Source organism: Colias croceus, chromosome 27 (assembly GCF_905220415.1).
Source record: "Colias croceus chromosome 27, ilColCroc2.1".
Lineage (NCBI taxonomy): Eukaryota > Metazoa > Arthropoda > Insecta > Lepidoptera > Pieridae > Colias > Colias croceus.
Window position 1 is genome coordinate 3,643,669 of NC_059563.1, and position 15,208 is coordinate 3,658,876.

Sequence of the window (15,208 nt, forward strand, 5' to 3'; positions counted from 1 at the left end):
ATTATATTCATCATAGATATTCATACAACTTAAATGTAATTTCAATTGTATTACATTATTTAATTTTTCTTTGAAATAATCTATTAAATAAATTCTGTAGATAACAGTGAAAGCTATAGGTAGCCTTAGTTATATTTCATTTTGTTTTAGAGCCGTTAAGTACCTTTATCCCCATCGTCGTAAAATAAATAGAATAATAATAATAAGGTCAGCAAGCGTTACTTAACTAATATTATAAAACTGAAGAGTTTGTTTGCTTGAACGTGCTAATCTCAGTTACTACCTGTCTAGTCCGATTTGGAAAATTCTTTCGGTGTAAGATAGCCCATTTATCGAGGAAGGTTATATAGGCTATCCATACCACTAATATTATTATAAATGCGAAAGTAACTCTGTCTGTTTGTTACTCAATCACGCCTTAACTACTGAACCAATTTGCATGAAATTTGGTATAAAGATATTTTGATACCTTAGAAATGACATAGGCTACTTTTTACCACGGTTTTATCCCGGAAATCCCAAGGGAACGGGAACTATGCGGGTTTTTCTTTGACTGCGCGGGCGAAGCTGCGGGTGGAAAGCTAGTATATCATATACGCTGTATACCATCACGCTAAGAACAATAGAGAAATGCGGGTAAAACCACAGGGCACAGCTAGTTCTTAATGTATAGACTAGACTTCTAAAAGTTAGTACCAAACTACTATTATAAAGTGCGCTACTAATTTTAATACGCGTCTCAATGAATGTTATGTTTTAATATTATCTGTTTGCGTCTGAAGGTTGTAAAATCAGTCTATAATAAGACTGTCGTTTGTTGTGTTCACTCGTGTTGTGTTTTGAAGGATACATTTATGGATATCAAATTAGGCCATGTAAGTCAAACTATTTGAAAAACATTTATTTGGATAATTTCTAAAGATAATAATTAAAAGTGAATATGATTTAATTATAACCTTAAGAGGTTGATTTATTAAGATAACTAGCTTACCGCCCGCTGCTTCGCCCGCTTTGAATAAACCTAATAAATTTTATACTAAAACCTTCCTCTTGAATCACTCTATCTATTAAAAAAACCGCATCAAAATCCGTTGCGTAGTTTGAAAGATTTAAGCATACAAAGGGACATAGGGACAGAGAAAGTGACTTTGTTTTATACTATGTATGTAGTCATTATTGTTAAATAGGTACATAACTTTAATTAGTAACAGTTGAGAGGATTTTAATAAGCCATTTTGTAATTGTGCCTAATTGTTTGTAAAAGTAATCAAGTCAGTTTACTAGAATTATTTATTTAACGTTTAGTAGAGCATTTAGTATTTTATTATAATAATACCTTATTAATGTTATTGCGTGTTTAAATAATATATATCCAGTTGCTACAAAGTAAAATAATAATTATTATAGGTATTCAGAACTACAAAATAGTCTCTTCTATTAGAAAAAAATAAATTACAATTCTTTATTAGGAACTCAATTTAAACTAGATAGCGCGTACTTATTATTACTACATCCGTACTAATATTATAAATGCGAAAGTAACTCTGTCTGTCTGTCTGTTACTCAATCACGCCTTAACTACTGAACCAATTTATATAATATTTGGTATATAGATATTTTAATACCCGAGAAAGGACATAAGATAGGTTTTATCCCGGAAATCCCACGGGAACGTGAACTATGCGGGTTTTTCGGGCGGGCGAAGCTGCGGGTGGAAAAATAGTATTATTATAAAACAAAGACACCGTTTGTCCGTTTGCCCGTCCTTTAGTATGCTTATCTTTAATACTACACTACATTTTGATGAAGTTTATTTTAATAGATAGAGGGGTTCTTGAGGAAGGTTTTTGTACCTATATATTACTAGCTGTTGCCCGCAGCTTCGCTTGCGTGGATAAGATAAATTTTCATGGTATAAGTTTTCATCCCATATTTTACCCTTTTTAGGGGACGAATTTTCTAAAATCCTTTCTTAGGGGATGCCTACGTTATGACATCTACCTGCATGCCAAATTTCAGCCCGATACGTCCAGTGGTTTGGGCTGTGCGTTGATAGATCACTAGGTATATCAGTCACCTTTGAGTTTTATATATATAGATTATGTAATGTTTTCTACAAAACGAACGAAGCCGCGCGCAGATTGCTATTGTAGTATATAAAATGTTGATAGCGCATGAATTGATTTTTCTTATTACGTAAACTACCTTTTTCAAAAACATTATAAATTAATTAAAAGGCTATTTGTAAATTAAACAGGAAGTAATTACTATTCCATAATATTGTTAACATTTGTAGATATTTGTCGATTAAGTAAGTTTAACAGTTTTAAGATGTTGGGAAGTACATATATGAAATTATCTATACTAATATTATAAAGCTGAACAGTTTGTTTGTTTGTTTGTTTGTTTGACCGCGCTAATCTCAGGAACTATTGGTCCGATTTGAAAAATTCTAGATAGACCTTATATATCTTAAGTTAAAGGATACTAGAGGTCCGCCCCGGCTTCGCCCGTGGTACATATTTCGCAATAAAAGGTAGCCTATGTCCTATCTCGGGTATCAAAATATGTCCATACCAAATTTCATGCAAATTGGTTCAGTAGTTTAGGCGTGATTGATTAACAGACAGACAGACAGAGTTACTTTCGCATTTATAATATTAGTATGGATTTGTTTACGCGAATAAATAGATTAGCTTAAGCTTCAGATAGTTATTAATAACTGCACTATTTAGTAAATATGGGTGTACACGGGTAGAGTAAACGGTAGAGTCAACTAGCATACTACTCTACCAGTTTTAGTAGTGTGACTACACTGCCACGGTGCTAGCCACTCTACTATACCGAATTTTAGTACTCTACTCTACCAATGGTGTCAATATTAGTATAGTAAGTCGGATAGTTAGTACTCTACCACCCTACTCTAACGTTTACCCGTGTAGACTTGTAGAGTAGTAGCAGTACTATAGACAACTCGCATTTCTGCACACACAATTTTATTGAAATTACAATATATACAATGCGTCCAATTTCATCGAAATGCTGTATACTGTTATACTGTATACATTTAGATGGTAATGAAAATCAGTGAAGTAGTTTTTGAGATTATCGCGAACAAACAGACAAACGCGGCGGAAAAGGTGATTTAAATTTAAAATATGTTAGTTATAAGTTGTTTTTATTAGTATGACTTTGTAAACAATGTATCTACTTGTACTTTTTCAACGTCTTAATTTATGACGGTAGTAGATAATGATTATAAGTAGGTTCCATAATTATTAACATGAAAACAAAGTAAAATGGTTACATTTTTTGCTATAATAGGTCTTTTGAAGTTATACTGGCTTTAGTTCGATATTTTGATGTTAAATTTAAGGATTTTTAAGATAGGTTAATCCTAACTTACGATAAAATTATCAATTTATGAATTCTCCATAATATACCTATGTATTACTTTTATTAGCTTTCAGATCGAAGACACACACAATAAGAGTCAGAATAGTTTCTTATTTTTGATAATTTGTAAACGAATTTTTATCTTGTATTATTTTATCTCGACGCTTCAAATACATAAAGACTCTAAAGTTTTAATGATATTATGGTTACCAAATATTGGCAAAACTTTTCATTTCATTTAAATGACATTTATAAAATGATAGAGCTGAATAGAACAAAATCTTTATTAAAATTCTTTACCTATATTGAAATATGTTTATTATAAAATTAAGATTTATCTCATATCTTTACAACATCGGCACAGAATCACAATCAAACAAGATAACACACAAACAGTAATTCTTTGTTAGACTTGCGTACATTTTGTTTTTAACATACTCAACATGAAGTTATTTATTTGGTATTTGTATCAGTTCAGAAAAAGCATTTAGGACAAATTTAAAACACATAAAATTGTAAATACACAAAAAATTATAAAAAAAATATGTCTTTCAGTATGCTGGTGAAACCGCGGGATAGAGCTAGATGTCTAAGATGCAGGATTAGAAAGTAGAAATCCTCATCTGATAATTAAGTAGATGAATTAACAATTTTTTGTAGGCTGATTTTAATCTTATGAATTTATAAAAACAACCTCTGCCACCAATATTACTTGCTTTGTGTCTGCCACCATAAAGTCTACTAAAAAAACGGTTGCATGCATATTTTTCGTCGCGTTGAAACAAATAAAAATAAGACTTCGTTTGTAGGAATAAGTGTTCGTTACGATAACTATAATTTTTTAATAATATTTATTTTACAATCATTGTGTCACGGTTATGTTTCATTGGTTTTTCTTTTATTGTTGTCGCAGATAATGAATTAGCAATGTGATTTGTATATACATTGCAAATAAAAATTAATCGAAAATATGATCTTTCTTTAACCTATAAGGGCGTCGCGCGTCGGTCAAAAACGTTTTTGACTGATTTTTGGAGTCAAGATTAGTTTGGATTGGCAACGCGTTTTTTTGTTTGTATCAAATATATTGAATATGGATGCTTAAATATGCTTAAATCTTAAAAATTACCCAACATATTTTTTAATAGTTGACTCAAGAGGCTTAAGAACCCCCCCATCAGTTCCAAGCCTTGTCGTGGCCGGGGGGGCTCAGTAGCTTGGAGTGCACTCGTGTACTCTGAGTGAAGCTAATTGGACGCGGAGGGGCTGAAAGGCCGGTCTGTCGTCTGACGACATGATTGGTTCGACGGCCAGGGATCCATATAGCTGGCTGGCTGGCTTGAAGGCAGGCTGGCCGGGCTGGCTGGAACCGGCTGGTCACACCGGCTGCCTCGCTGGCTGGCTAGGGGGCCGGCTGGCAGGCTGGCTGAAACCGGCTGCCCCACCGGTTGGCTGGCTGGCTGCTTTGAGCCGCGGCGGCTGGCTGGCATGCTGTCACCGGCTGGTTGTCCGGCTGGCTGGCTGGCTGGCTGGATGGCTGGCTAGCTGGCTAGGATCCTCCGGGGGGCCAGGATTGGCTCAGGTGCCGTTGTGGTACGGCGAGGTATGGCGGCTAGTGGTCGCGGCCTGGCAATTTGGCTGGGCAAAAATGGGGTTGGAAGGTCGATTGGGCCTCGTTTGGGTCTCGTTCCGACCGACTGGCAGGGGGCTGCGCTTTGCGGCGGTGGATGGCGGCCAGAGGCCGCGCGCGTTGTTTTTTGTTGGTAGTCTAACTACCAACAAAACAGGGGGCGGGATCCCGACGCGTCACTTTTGTGACACGCGGTGACTCCTGTAGGTGGGTGTAGGGCGGCGGCTGTCCTGTGACAGCCGTCTGCCAACTCGTAATCCGGTCCGTGGGGCCGGACCGAGGGCCGCCACCTCTGGTGTGAGGTGGGGGCTGCGAGGGAAACCTCTATAAAAGTGCGCCGGAGGGTCCTTCGACGCGTGAATTACGTTTCAGAGGGCCTTTCGGCGCGCGCCCTTCGGCCGGTCGATGCTGGGGTCGAGGGTTTGGGGAACGCCGATGATGGAACGGGGAACAATCCATCATCGGCGAGCGGGTGGCGTGAGCTCGTGTACAGCTTGCGCCGCCCCGGGGTGGGCATTTGGTGGAGGGCCTGGAAACGGGCAAGTGGCGGAGGGCCTGGAAACGGGCAACTGCTGGGCGGGACATGCGGAAGATTGCGAATGTGTACCCGCATCCCGTCTAAAGCAGCGCGTTGGTACACGGTGGGGTTTTAGTCGGTAGGAATCCGACATAACCCACGACTCCTTCCCCGGGAGCCGTGGGTATCTTAGGCAAGATTTCCCCACTTGGAAAAAAAAAAAAAAAAAAAAAAAAAAGAGGCTTAAGAAAATAATTTGTTAAGTTATCTACAATGCGGGCGAAGCCGTGCGCATAAAGCTAGTTTACATTATGCAACGTATCAAAATGCACTTCCTCATATATTTTCTATACAATTACAGATAAACACCGCAGTGGAATCAGATCATGTAGACCCTTCAAAACCACCTCCTCAACCCCCACCAGATGGGGGTAAATATAGCCTGCAGTCACAGAAACAAACATACGACTTTGTTGCTCATAGGCCCACGAGGAAACGTAATAAGTAGGTAACATTAATTTTGTATATTTTAAGGCAGAGTAAGCCAAATTTCGTCACTTGATATTGTGTTATTATTATTTATTTTAACAATATTATGTACTGTTGATCGATTTTTATAGTTAAATAAAAAATATTTAAATTAATAATTTATATCCATAACATGCAGGTTGAATCAAGTGAAGCTACTAATATAACAAAGAGAAGCTTTGAATATTTTGTTTAAAACAAATTATATTGAATTTATTATTCATACAAAATGCGTTTTAAAATAAACTACGTCCAAGCTATTACGCCCAAGATACTCAGAGTTTTAAAGTAGGTAAATTATAATTAATGCCGTTTTTATCCCGATATAGAATAGGTTTCTGAATAAATATGAATATACAGTTCTTATTTTTTTATAAAAGAGTGGGGAAACGGGCTTGTGAGTTGTGGAGCGTCGAGTCCACCGCCCATATTCATCTACAGGGTAGCCCCTGCAGATACTTCTTTAAACAAAACTTTAAAACATTGTTTTAAATTAATTTTCGTTAATTTCAGTTTACTAGAAGCGACAGGCCACTTAATAAAAGGATGTTTGGGTGGTGGTATAATGGGTATTCACGAAGCATTCATGAAGAGTGGTCTGTGGACGTCTTTGGTCATGACTGTCGTCTTTGGCTTCTATATCTCTTATTGTTTACATGTAAGTTTATTTAAAACATAAATAAACTCAATTTCTTCCTTTATTAATTATTTTTAACCCATTGAGCCCCGAGCGGCCCGATCGGTCCCAGACACAATAGATTTTCTATTGTGTCTGTGGTTCCGGGGCCTGAGTTATATTTTATAACTATTAATAAATAGCTGACGAAAAATAAATAAGTAATCTTAAATTTAAAAAAAAACTAAACACACCCTTTAAATTAAATTTTATTTAATATGTGCCGTTGTTACATTAAAAATTACGACTGAATATCATTCAGGTAGGTACGGATATAGGTATATCCGTTTAATAAAGAGCCTAGGCCATCAATCTAACTGATGATTCCACTAGTAACTGTGACTGTGTTATTTAACAATAAAATCTATACAATTTTCAGTTACTAGTAAATTCAGCGCAAATATTATACACAAGGGTGCAGGTACCTGAAATGTCTTACCCGGACGTGGCAGAAGCATCTCTACGAGTAGGACCTTTTCCAAAATTAAGGAAATATAGCAAATGGTTCAGGTTAGCTATTAATGTATAAAATTTATTTGAAAAATTAAATGAAAAGTTCATAACTAAGTTGTGTTACGAAACGTTTATTTTTATAGAAAAACGCTTTCGTTTGCTCTACATAACTACTCTAGGTTCGTTCGTTTTTATTATTAGCATACTATTAAAGTTATTTAGAGACAAAAAAGGTAAAGGAAATAATTTATGAATTATAAGTATGTTATATGTACTTAATTTTAAAGTGAAACCACACCCCGGACACTCCATACAAAATTATAGTTTTGACAGTCACACTGTAGAGACTGCAAATGTGTGTGTAAACTCTTTATGGTTGGCACATTTGTGACTAGCGTAAAAAAAAATTCGCGTTTTTCTGATGAAATACATCCAACAGCACAATATCTAACCATTTTCTACGAAAAACGATAATCACAAATCCAAAATAATAAAATTGCTTTAAGTCAATTTGATTAGTGTTGTCAATCTTCGTTGCGTTTCGTCTAAAGACGTCGTTGGTATCGTCCTTGCGGGGAAATGGGTACCATAACATGTCTGATCGTGCGGGGTGAGGTAAGTGTTTAATTTTGGCGGGAGGCGGAGAGTGTCCGTTCTGTAGCGTTTAGCTACTATTATGTATTCTGTGGTGAAACTTTTATTACATCTATTATTCTAGGAGGTAGCAACGTTGACAAGTGAGCATTTTAGTATAGTTGGTTCTTTGATATGCTGTTCCTCTTGCTATTTCGGTTACAGTCCGGGCTGTCTGGCTGGCCGCAGTGGTTGCGTTTAATAGTGCGCATCTTATCTGCACAGGAAAATATCCTTAATTTAAAGTCATTTTTTAACGCGTAATTTTTAATCGTTTGCCTTTAGATAGATCCATTAGACATACATTTTTTATTGCAAGACGTTTTTTTCGTTGTTAAATAGGTGCCAGACGCAATTTTTATTTCAAAATAATTAAAATATCATCGAAATAAGTGAAATTCCATCAACATGAGTCCCAGTGAAGGATAAGTAATCACTGTGTTACTTATACTATATATAATATTCATTTTACTATTTACAGTTTTATTGCAACAATCTACCATATCGCCTCCTTTTTCCCAACGAACCTCAAATAGGACGTTAATGTAAACTTGATAAAAACCAAATATCATCAAGGAATTAAAGACTTTTTAACGGATTTTAAACGCGATTTATTCATTGTATTATTTTCCCAAGTCTTTAATTTCAAAATGTATAATACTCGCGTAAAATTAAGCACTAGATAATACAAATATCATCAAATTCATATTTATAACCAAAAGTGTAATAATTATGAAACCATCTATTAAAAATATTAGTTTACTAATTATTCAATATAAGTATTAAAAAAGGATAATATAATATAAATAATAAAGTTATTACTTACCTTTTAAGCGGACTCATGTTGATGTAATTTCACTTATTTCGATGACATTTTAGTTATTTTGAAATAAAAATTGCGTATGGCACCTATTTTACAACGAAAAAAACGTCTTGCAATAAAAAAATTATGTCTGATGGATCTATCTAAAGGCAAAAGATTAAAAATTACGCGTTAAAAAATGACTTTAAATTAAGGATATTTTCCTGTGCAGATAAGATGCGCACTAATAAACGCAACCACTGCGGCCAGCCAGACAGCCCGGACTCTAACCGAAATAGCAAGAGAAACAGTATATCAAAAACCCAACTATACTAAAATGACTTTTTTTTTAACGTTGCTAGCTCCCGTACTATATAAATTTATATAAATTTATATAATTATTTTTTTATTACATCTTCTCAAACTTTTTGGTCTGTGTAGCGCATGTCGCGTGACGTACGATAATTATCGTACAAATACGATCATTATCGTAAGTTTCACTTTTACCGTGGTTTCATAAAACCACCCAACATTTTTTTATAAGTATTGTTAAAAATTGCTAATAAATCTAAGAATATTCATAAATACAGGTCAAATATATTTTTTATGCGATGTCAAAGCGATGAAATATATTATGAAATATAAAATTAGCGAAGAAATATAAAACAAGGTTTACTATTTAGATATTTATACTATTACCAAAAACTTTATATGAAGGTACATAATATAATTCTTTGTGCAATTTCAGATACGCAGTGGACCTCACCATTTGCATAGACCTTTTCGGCGCCTGCTGTGTTTACCAAATAATAATAGCTAAAACTCTTAGAGAAATTATAGAAAACAACCAAGATTTAGACTTGAATAGTCTTAGATTGTACATATTAGCACTGTTGATACCAATTTTGTTATTGTGTATGATAACCACGTTGAAATATTTGGCGCCATTTTCTTTGGTTGCTGACGTTTTTATTGGTGAGTTATGATTGTTTGCATTTGAATACATATTTAAAAATGCATGGTTAATAATTAATATACTTCATCTTCGTATATGAATATGTAAGTTTATATTTATGATTATAAAATAACATGAATATAACAATGTGCTAGTGATTATTGAAATTTACGATACCAATGCATGAACAATTTTATTAATTTCTTCTTGATTCTGCTATTGTTCATTTTGTTACTCCTAAAGAGATTAAGTACTCCTAAATCTTATGAACTATTGCATAGATTTAAAAAAAAATAATTACATTATATTGTTAGAATTGCACCCTACATATTAAAAAGAACGCCCTAAAGGCTCTACTAAAATTTTAATCTTTTTTAAAACTTTCATGCAATATTTTTCATTTAACTGTAAGGTCCCGTACCTTTGAAACCAGTCATTAGATATCTTCAAACTACACAATTATTCTTTCAGTTGTCTGCGTAGCTGCAACAGTAGTATATGGTCTAAGATCAGCTCCACCCATATCAACAGTACCAGCTTGGAAAGACGCCGTGGGCTTCTTTGAATTTTGCGGAATTGTCGTCTTTAGCATGGAAGGAATAGGAGTCATATTGCCCATTGAGAACAATATGGAAAGTCCCAAGAAATCCCCAATTGTTATTGGATTGGGTAAGGGTTGCCTTTGTCAACTATTTTAAATGTAATGCTGATGCTATTTATGAAAAAATAAGGCAGAAAATTTTTGATTTCAATTTTGTTGTAAGATTAGTCTAAACGCTCTCCATGTGTCGAGTTCGTATGAAATCTAGAAAATAACTATTGTAAATGCTTCTATTAGTCAAGTTACCTTGTAACAATATCATTTTTTATGTTTTTCGAAAGAATTCTGTGTTCCGAAACTCACTTATGCGAAAATTGTTAAAGCTTATTTTAACCCCAAACTCTCTCCACAAAATAAAATTAGGTACTACAATCATTTGTTTCAGGGATGACTATTGTTCTTATATTCCTTGTAATGGTTGGATTTTTTGGTTATTGGGGATTTGGAGAGAAATCTGTTTCACCCGTGACATTGAATTTCCCTGGTGATACGTAAGTATTCGTTGAATTTATCCCAATTCTATCTATACTAGGTATATATTTTTGGGACATTATTCTTAACTTACGACATATTACTCTGAAAATACATTTATTTATTTATTTATTTATCAATCTACCACACCAAGTAAAATTTTAACAATCATACAAAATGGATTAACACAGTAGGGTACATAAGGCGAAGGTACATTATAGCTGAAGTTCCCATTTCTCTATTTTCTTGACATCATTATGATAAATCTTAACACAAATAGAAGTTAAGTTTCCGTTACAAAGTACTCATTCAATAAAATAATCCCAGTTTTATTGGTAAAGAAAAAATGTTACCTGTAATACCTATTAGGGTGCTTTTCCACCAATAATGTGCAGGGTGAGTAGCGAGGAATGTGTTTGTAAATAACCAATAGTATTGCTTCAAACGCTAAACACTTCAAACTAAATGTAGCGCTATGATTGGTTCTTTACAAACATTCGCTATACATCCTCGCACATTATTAGTGGAAAAGCACCCTTATGATTATATTTATACAAAATTTTAGATTCCCAACAATCTTGAAAGCTCTAATGGGTCTAATGATCTTCGTCACCTTTGCCCTTAATTTCTGGGCTCCGTTCAACCTGGTCTGGCATTATGTCTCCAAGAAACATGATCCAAAGAAACACTGGATATATGAGAGGATCTATAGAGGATCCTCTGTTATTATAATAACTGCTGTTGCGATTGCGTTTCCTAATATTGGCAACTTGATGGGACTGGTGAGTTTCCTTACTCTTTGAAGTTTTGCTTGCTATTAATAATTGCACTATTATTAATAATAATTGCATATCGAATGCTAATATATCATTGTTTAAATATTGTCGTTCCTCGGACGAGAACTTTTCAGTATATCGTTCTTCATTTTTACCAACGAGCCTAATTATAGGTAAATCAACGACCACTGTCACTTGTTACTCATTTATGTGTGGTATCTTTGTGGTATATAATTATCGTATGGTTGTTTTAAATGTCTTTAGATATTTCTTTCTTTTGATGCCAGCAACGTTTTGATAGTAGATACACAACATGTTGATTCAAATCTGTTGTTTACAAATGTTTACCATGAATACGAGTCACACATTGACTGGTTCTATAAAATCTGAAAATTACAGGGGCCTTAGCCAAACGGCAAAACGCCAAGGAATAGAATACGCTATCGATAGAAATTGACATAAGCGTATGATGTTTTGCATAAGGATTCGGTCACCCTACCAACGACAACGACGACCACGAACAAAATTTTCATCCAGTCGCAATTAAATAAAATTGTGCAAAACACAATTAAAAATGAAATTTAAGAATTTCCTGTCGTATTGGTGTTTGGAAAAAAAATTTTGAGATCAATGGATGAACAAACAGGTTTTTCATAGAAACGGTGGCTCCTAGAAAAAAATGTATTTAACCTTTTTTATAGATAATTAGATTATATACAATTTTGGTTCAGGTGATTGTATGATAAACCTTAGATTACAAAATAAAGTACAGATGGAGCATGACAACCGCCCGTCGCCCTTGTCAAAGAAAATACGAAATCAAAAGCAAATACGTCGCTGAACCAGTGCTATAGCGCATATAGTGTCATGAAATACGTCAAAAAGGGTTTGCAATTTTAGTAAAAAAAATGCTGTCTTGTGATAATAAATCGCTGTAAAATTTGGCTGATTTATTTCTATAAACGAATAATAATTTTACAGATATGAAGGAATACAAAACTTCAACGTATGTTGCCAGTATTTTGAAAATGAATTTGCCATTTTTATTGGTAAAACGGTAAAATGGTTAAAAGATCTTCAGGGTAATGCTGTTGGATTTTTCGATCGTGAATGTGATTATTTGTATAGTGCACTAAAGGTTCATGATCATTATGAGATTATTTTAAAAAGCATAATACATTATTTTGTTACTTTTATAAAGCTTAAAAACGTCATAGTCATTTTCGCTAGCGATTTAATTTATGTGAACTCCATGATGAAAATAAAATGTCCCGTATTCTCGACTAAAAACTACCGCTATTCGCAGTTATATATTTTGAAAAATAATAAATAATATAATTATTATAGTTAATATTGAAACTTTTTTTATGTAATTTATTTAATAAAAAATTGAATACAATTATTTTGTCAATTACTTTAGTAGACAGGTACTTTATGTAATAAAAGAATTTAAATAAAAATTAAAACTTGACTTATCATTTATGTATATAGCCTACGTCACTACCGCCACTATAGTAGAGCCAATTTAATAGGCAACATTTGACGTCTATCAATTTTATCTTCGAAGAGAGGTAATCTGCTTAAAAACATCGATTAAAGTGAATTAATCGATACGGATTTGAAACATTTGTCAATCGAATTTATTAATTTATAATGATTTTTATTCACAAGCAATCAATGCATTCGATTCTAGATGTCGGATTTCGATTTTTAGAGTAACATCTCTAGTATTTAAAAAGAAAAAAGGTTTATTGACACAAAATTGTAGCGACGTCAGTTCTTCAATTTATAAATTGTTTATTATGTTTAGAATGGTTTATCAGTAAAATGAAATCTTAAAATTAATTGTGTCGGTCATTATTATTATAAATATATAATCGTAATTGAAAAAAGTTAAGCAAATGTGCAGATCTAACAAAACAAAATATCATGTTATTCTATGTCGTCGTTACTAGGTTACGTTGTTGAATTTTGTTGAACTGTCAAATGTTGCCTATTAAAATGGCTCTACTATAACATAATAATTCAGATCATTGCAATGAAACCTCACCACTCAAAATCGGTCCAACGGTTTATACTGCAGGGCGTGTCAAAGAAATATTATACATACATACATAAACTCGAAAAACATAACCCTCTTTTTTCCGTAGTCGGGGAAAAATTTGGGAAATTTTTCAATATCTGGCAACATTACACGCACACAGAAGCACCGTGTACGTACAGTGCAGCGGTGAAATGACAGCACACATAGCTTTATTGAAAATGACGATAAATTATTCGGTTTAGTTCGGCAACGCTCCATCTGTCTTTTATTTTGTAATCTAAGTGATAAACTTACCGTCTCGGCGAAAATCGCAAAAAACCCTATTTCTTTTTATTAATTGACCTCGATTTTTTTTATTCCTGAGTACCAGAATGACGGGAGATTTTAATATTGATTTTGAACAAATTTCGGCAAGATTGGAACTTTGGTCGTGGTCGTCTGCGTCGTTGGTATAGGTAAACCAGAATCTGATGGCAATTAGGGAAATCAAAATTTAGAGTGTGCAACCCTGGGGAAAATGGACTGAACGATCTTGATACTGCTTATTTTTTATTTTGATCTCAATATAATTAGTCACATTACATAAGTGGACAATACTGTTCTTAATAATGAGATATCCACTTAATATTATGTAGGTACATACTTACATGTATTATATACAATTATACATATTACTTTTATACAGGTAATACATATTATTATATTTTACACATACCTATATTTGTATATTCATTACCAGTATGCCATGTGAAAATATCGATATAATGATAATGTAGATTAAAACTGCTTATAATTTTTTATAAAATAAAATAAAAATAAAATAAAACTACGTTTATTTTCGTAAGTATTAACAGATACGCACATTATAAAATTGACTTGGACAGCTTGGACTTGACGAATAGCCGTATTGGAAACTCCTGTAATAAGTTTTCATAAAATTAAATTCTAATCAACAAACAATATTATAGTTACCTACATATAATATTTTGTAATTTAAAGTATCAAAACGGGTAAGTCCAATTTACCAATAAAATCTTCAAAATTGAAAATTGTGATGTGTTTGACCCTTCTTCATCGAATGTTTTTCTATAGACATTATAAACAAGACCTCTTGCTTGTGATCGCAGCGGCTTTTTCGACATTTTCGAAGAATTTTTAGACAAAATCCTAAAAATTATTCATCAACTGCAAAAAAGACAAATAATTTGACAAACAATTTGATAGTTGTCAAATAAGTTGCCACATGAAAATCTTTTATTTCTTAAATATAAATATGCCATCAGATTCTGGTAGACCTATAGTGTGATCGAACTATTACCAAAATGTCATGAGCTTATGTCAATAATTAGCGTTAGCAGTTTCTATTCCATGGCGTGACGTACGTTTGTCTAAGGCCCCAGGGCGGAATAAAAACTATTGATTGAATCAATTGAATCAATTCATCTTTCTTTCAGCTTGGAGCCTTCTGTTTATCACTTATGGGTTTCATTTTCCCAGCAATAATCGATCTCTTGGTTGTATGGGAAAACCCTGGTCTTGGAAAATGGAGATGGCGACTTTGGAAAAATGTTTTAATTATACTCGTAGGCATTCTTCTATTAATTGCTGGCACTTACTCTAATGTTAAGGGATTAATAAAAAATATGTAGTAAAAGTGGTCTATTACTTTTATGGTCGCTGTTAAAAATAAAACAGGAAAAACAATTTACTATTTTATTAAAATTTA

General features: G+C 33.6%; 1 protein-coding gene across 1 annotated transcript; it reads left to right on the forward strand.

Annotated features, from left to right (window-relative positions):
- The first annotated feature begins 781 nt into the window (after positions 1-781).
- LOC123703876 (proton-coupled amino acid transporter-like protein pathetic) lies at positions 782-15,131 on the forward strand. The gene is made up of 9 exons (XM_045652060.1): positions 782-875; positions 5,905-6,047; positions 6,585-6,729; positions 7,127-7,257; positions 9,384-9,610; positions 10,062-10,259; positions 10,577-10,682; positions 11,228-11,444; positions 14,937-15,131. The coding sequence occupies exons 1-9, from the start codon at positions 855-857 to the stop codon at positions 15,129-15,131; spliced, it is 1,383 nt and encodes a 460-aa protein (XP_045508016.1). The 5' UTR covers positions 782-854.
- The last annotated feature ends 77 nt before the right edge of the window (positions 15,132-15,208 follow it).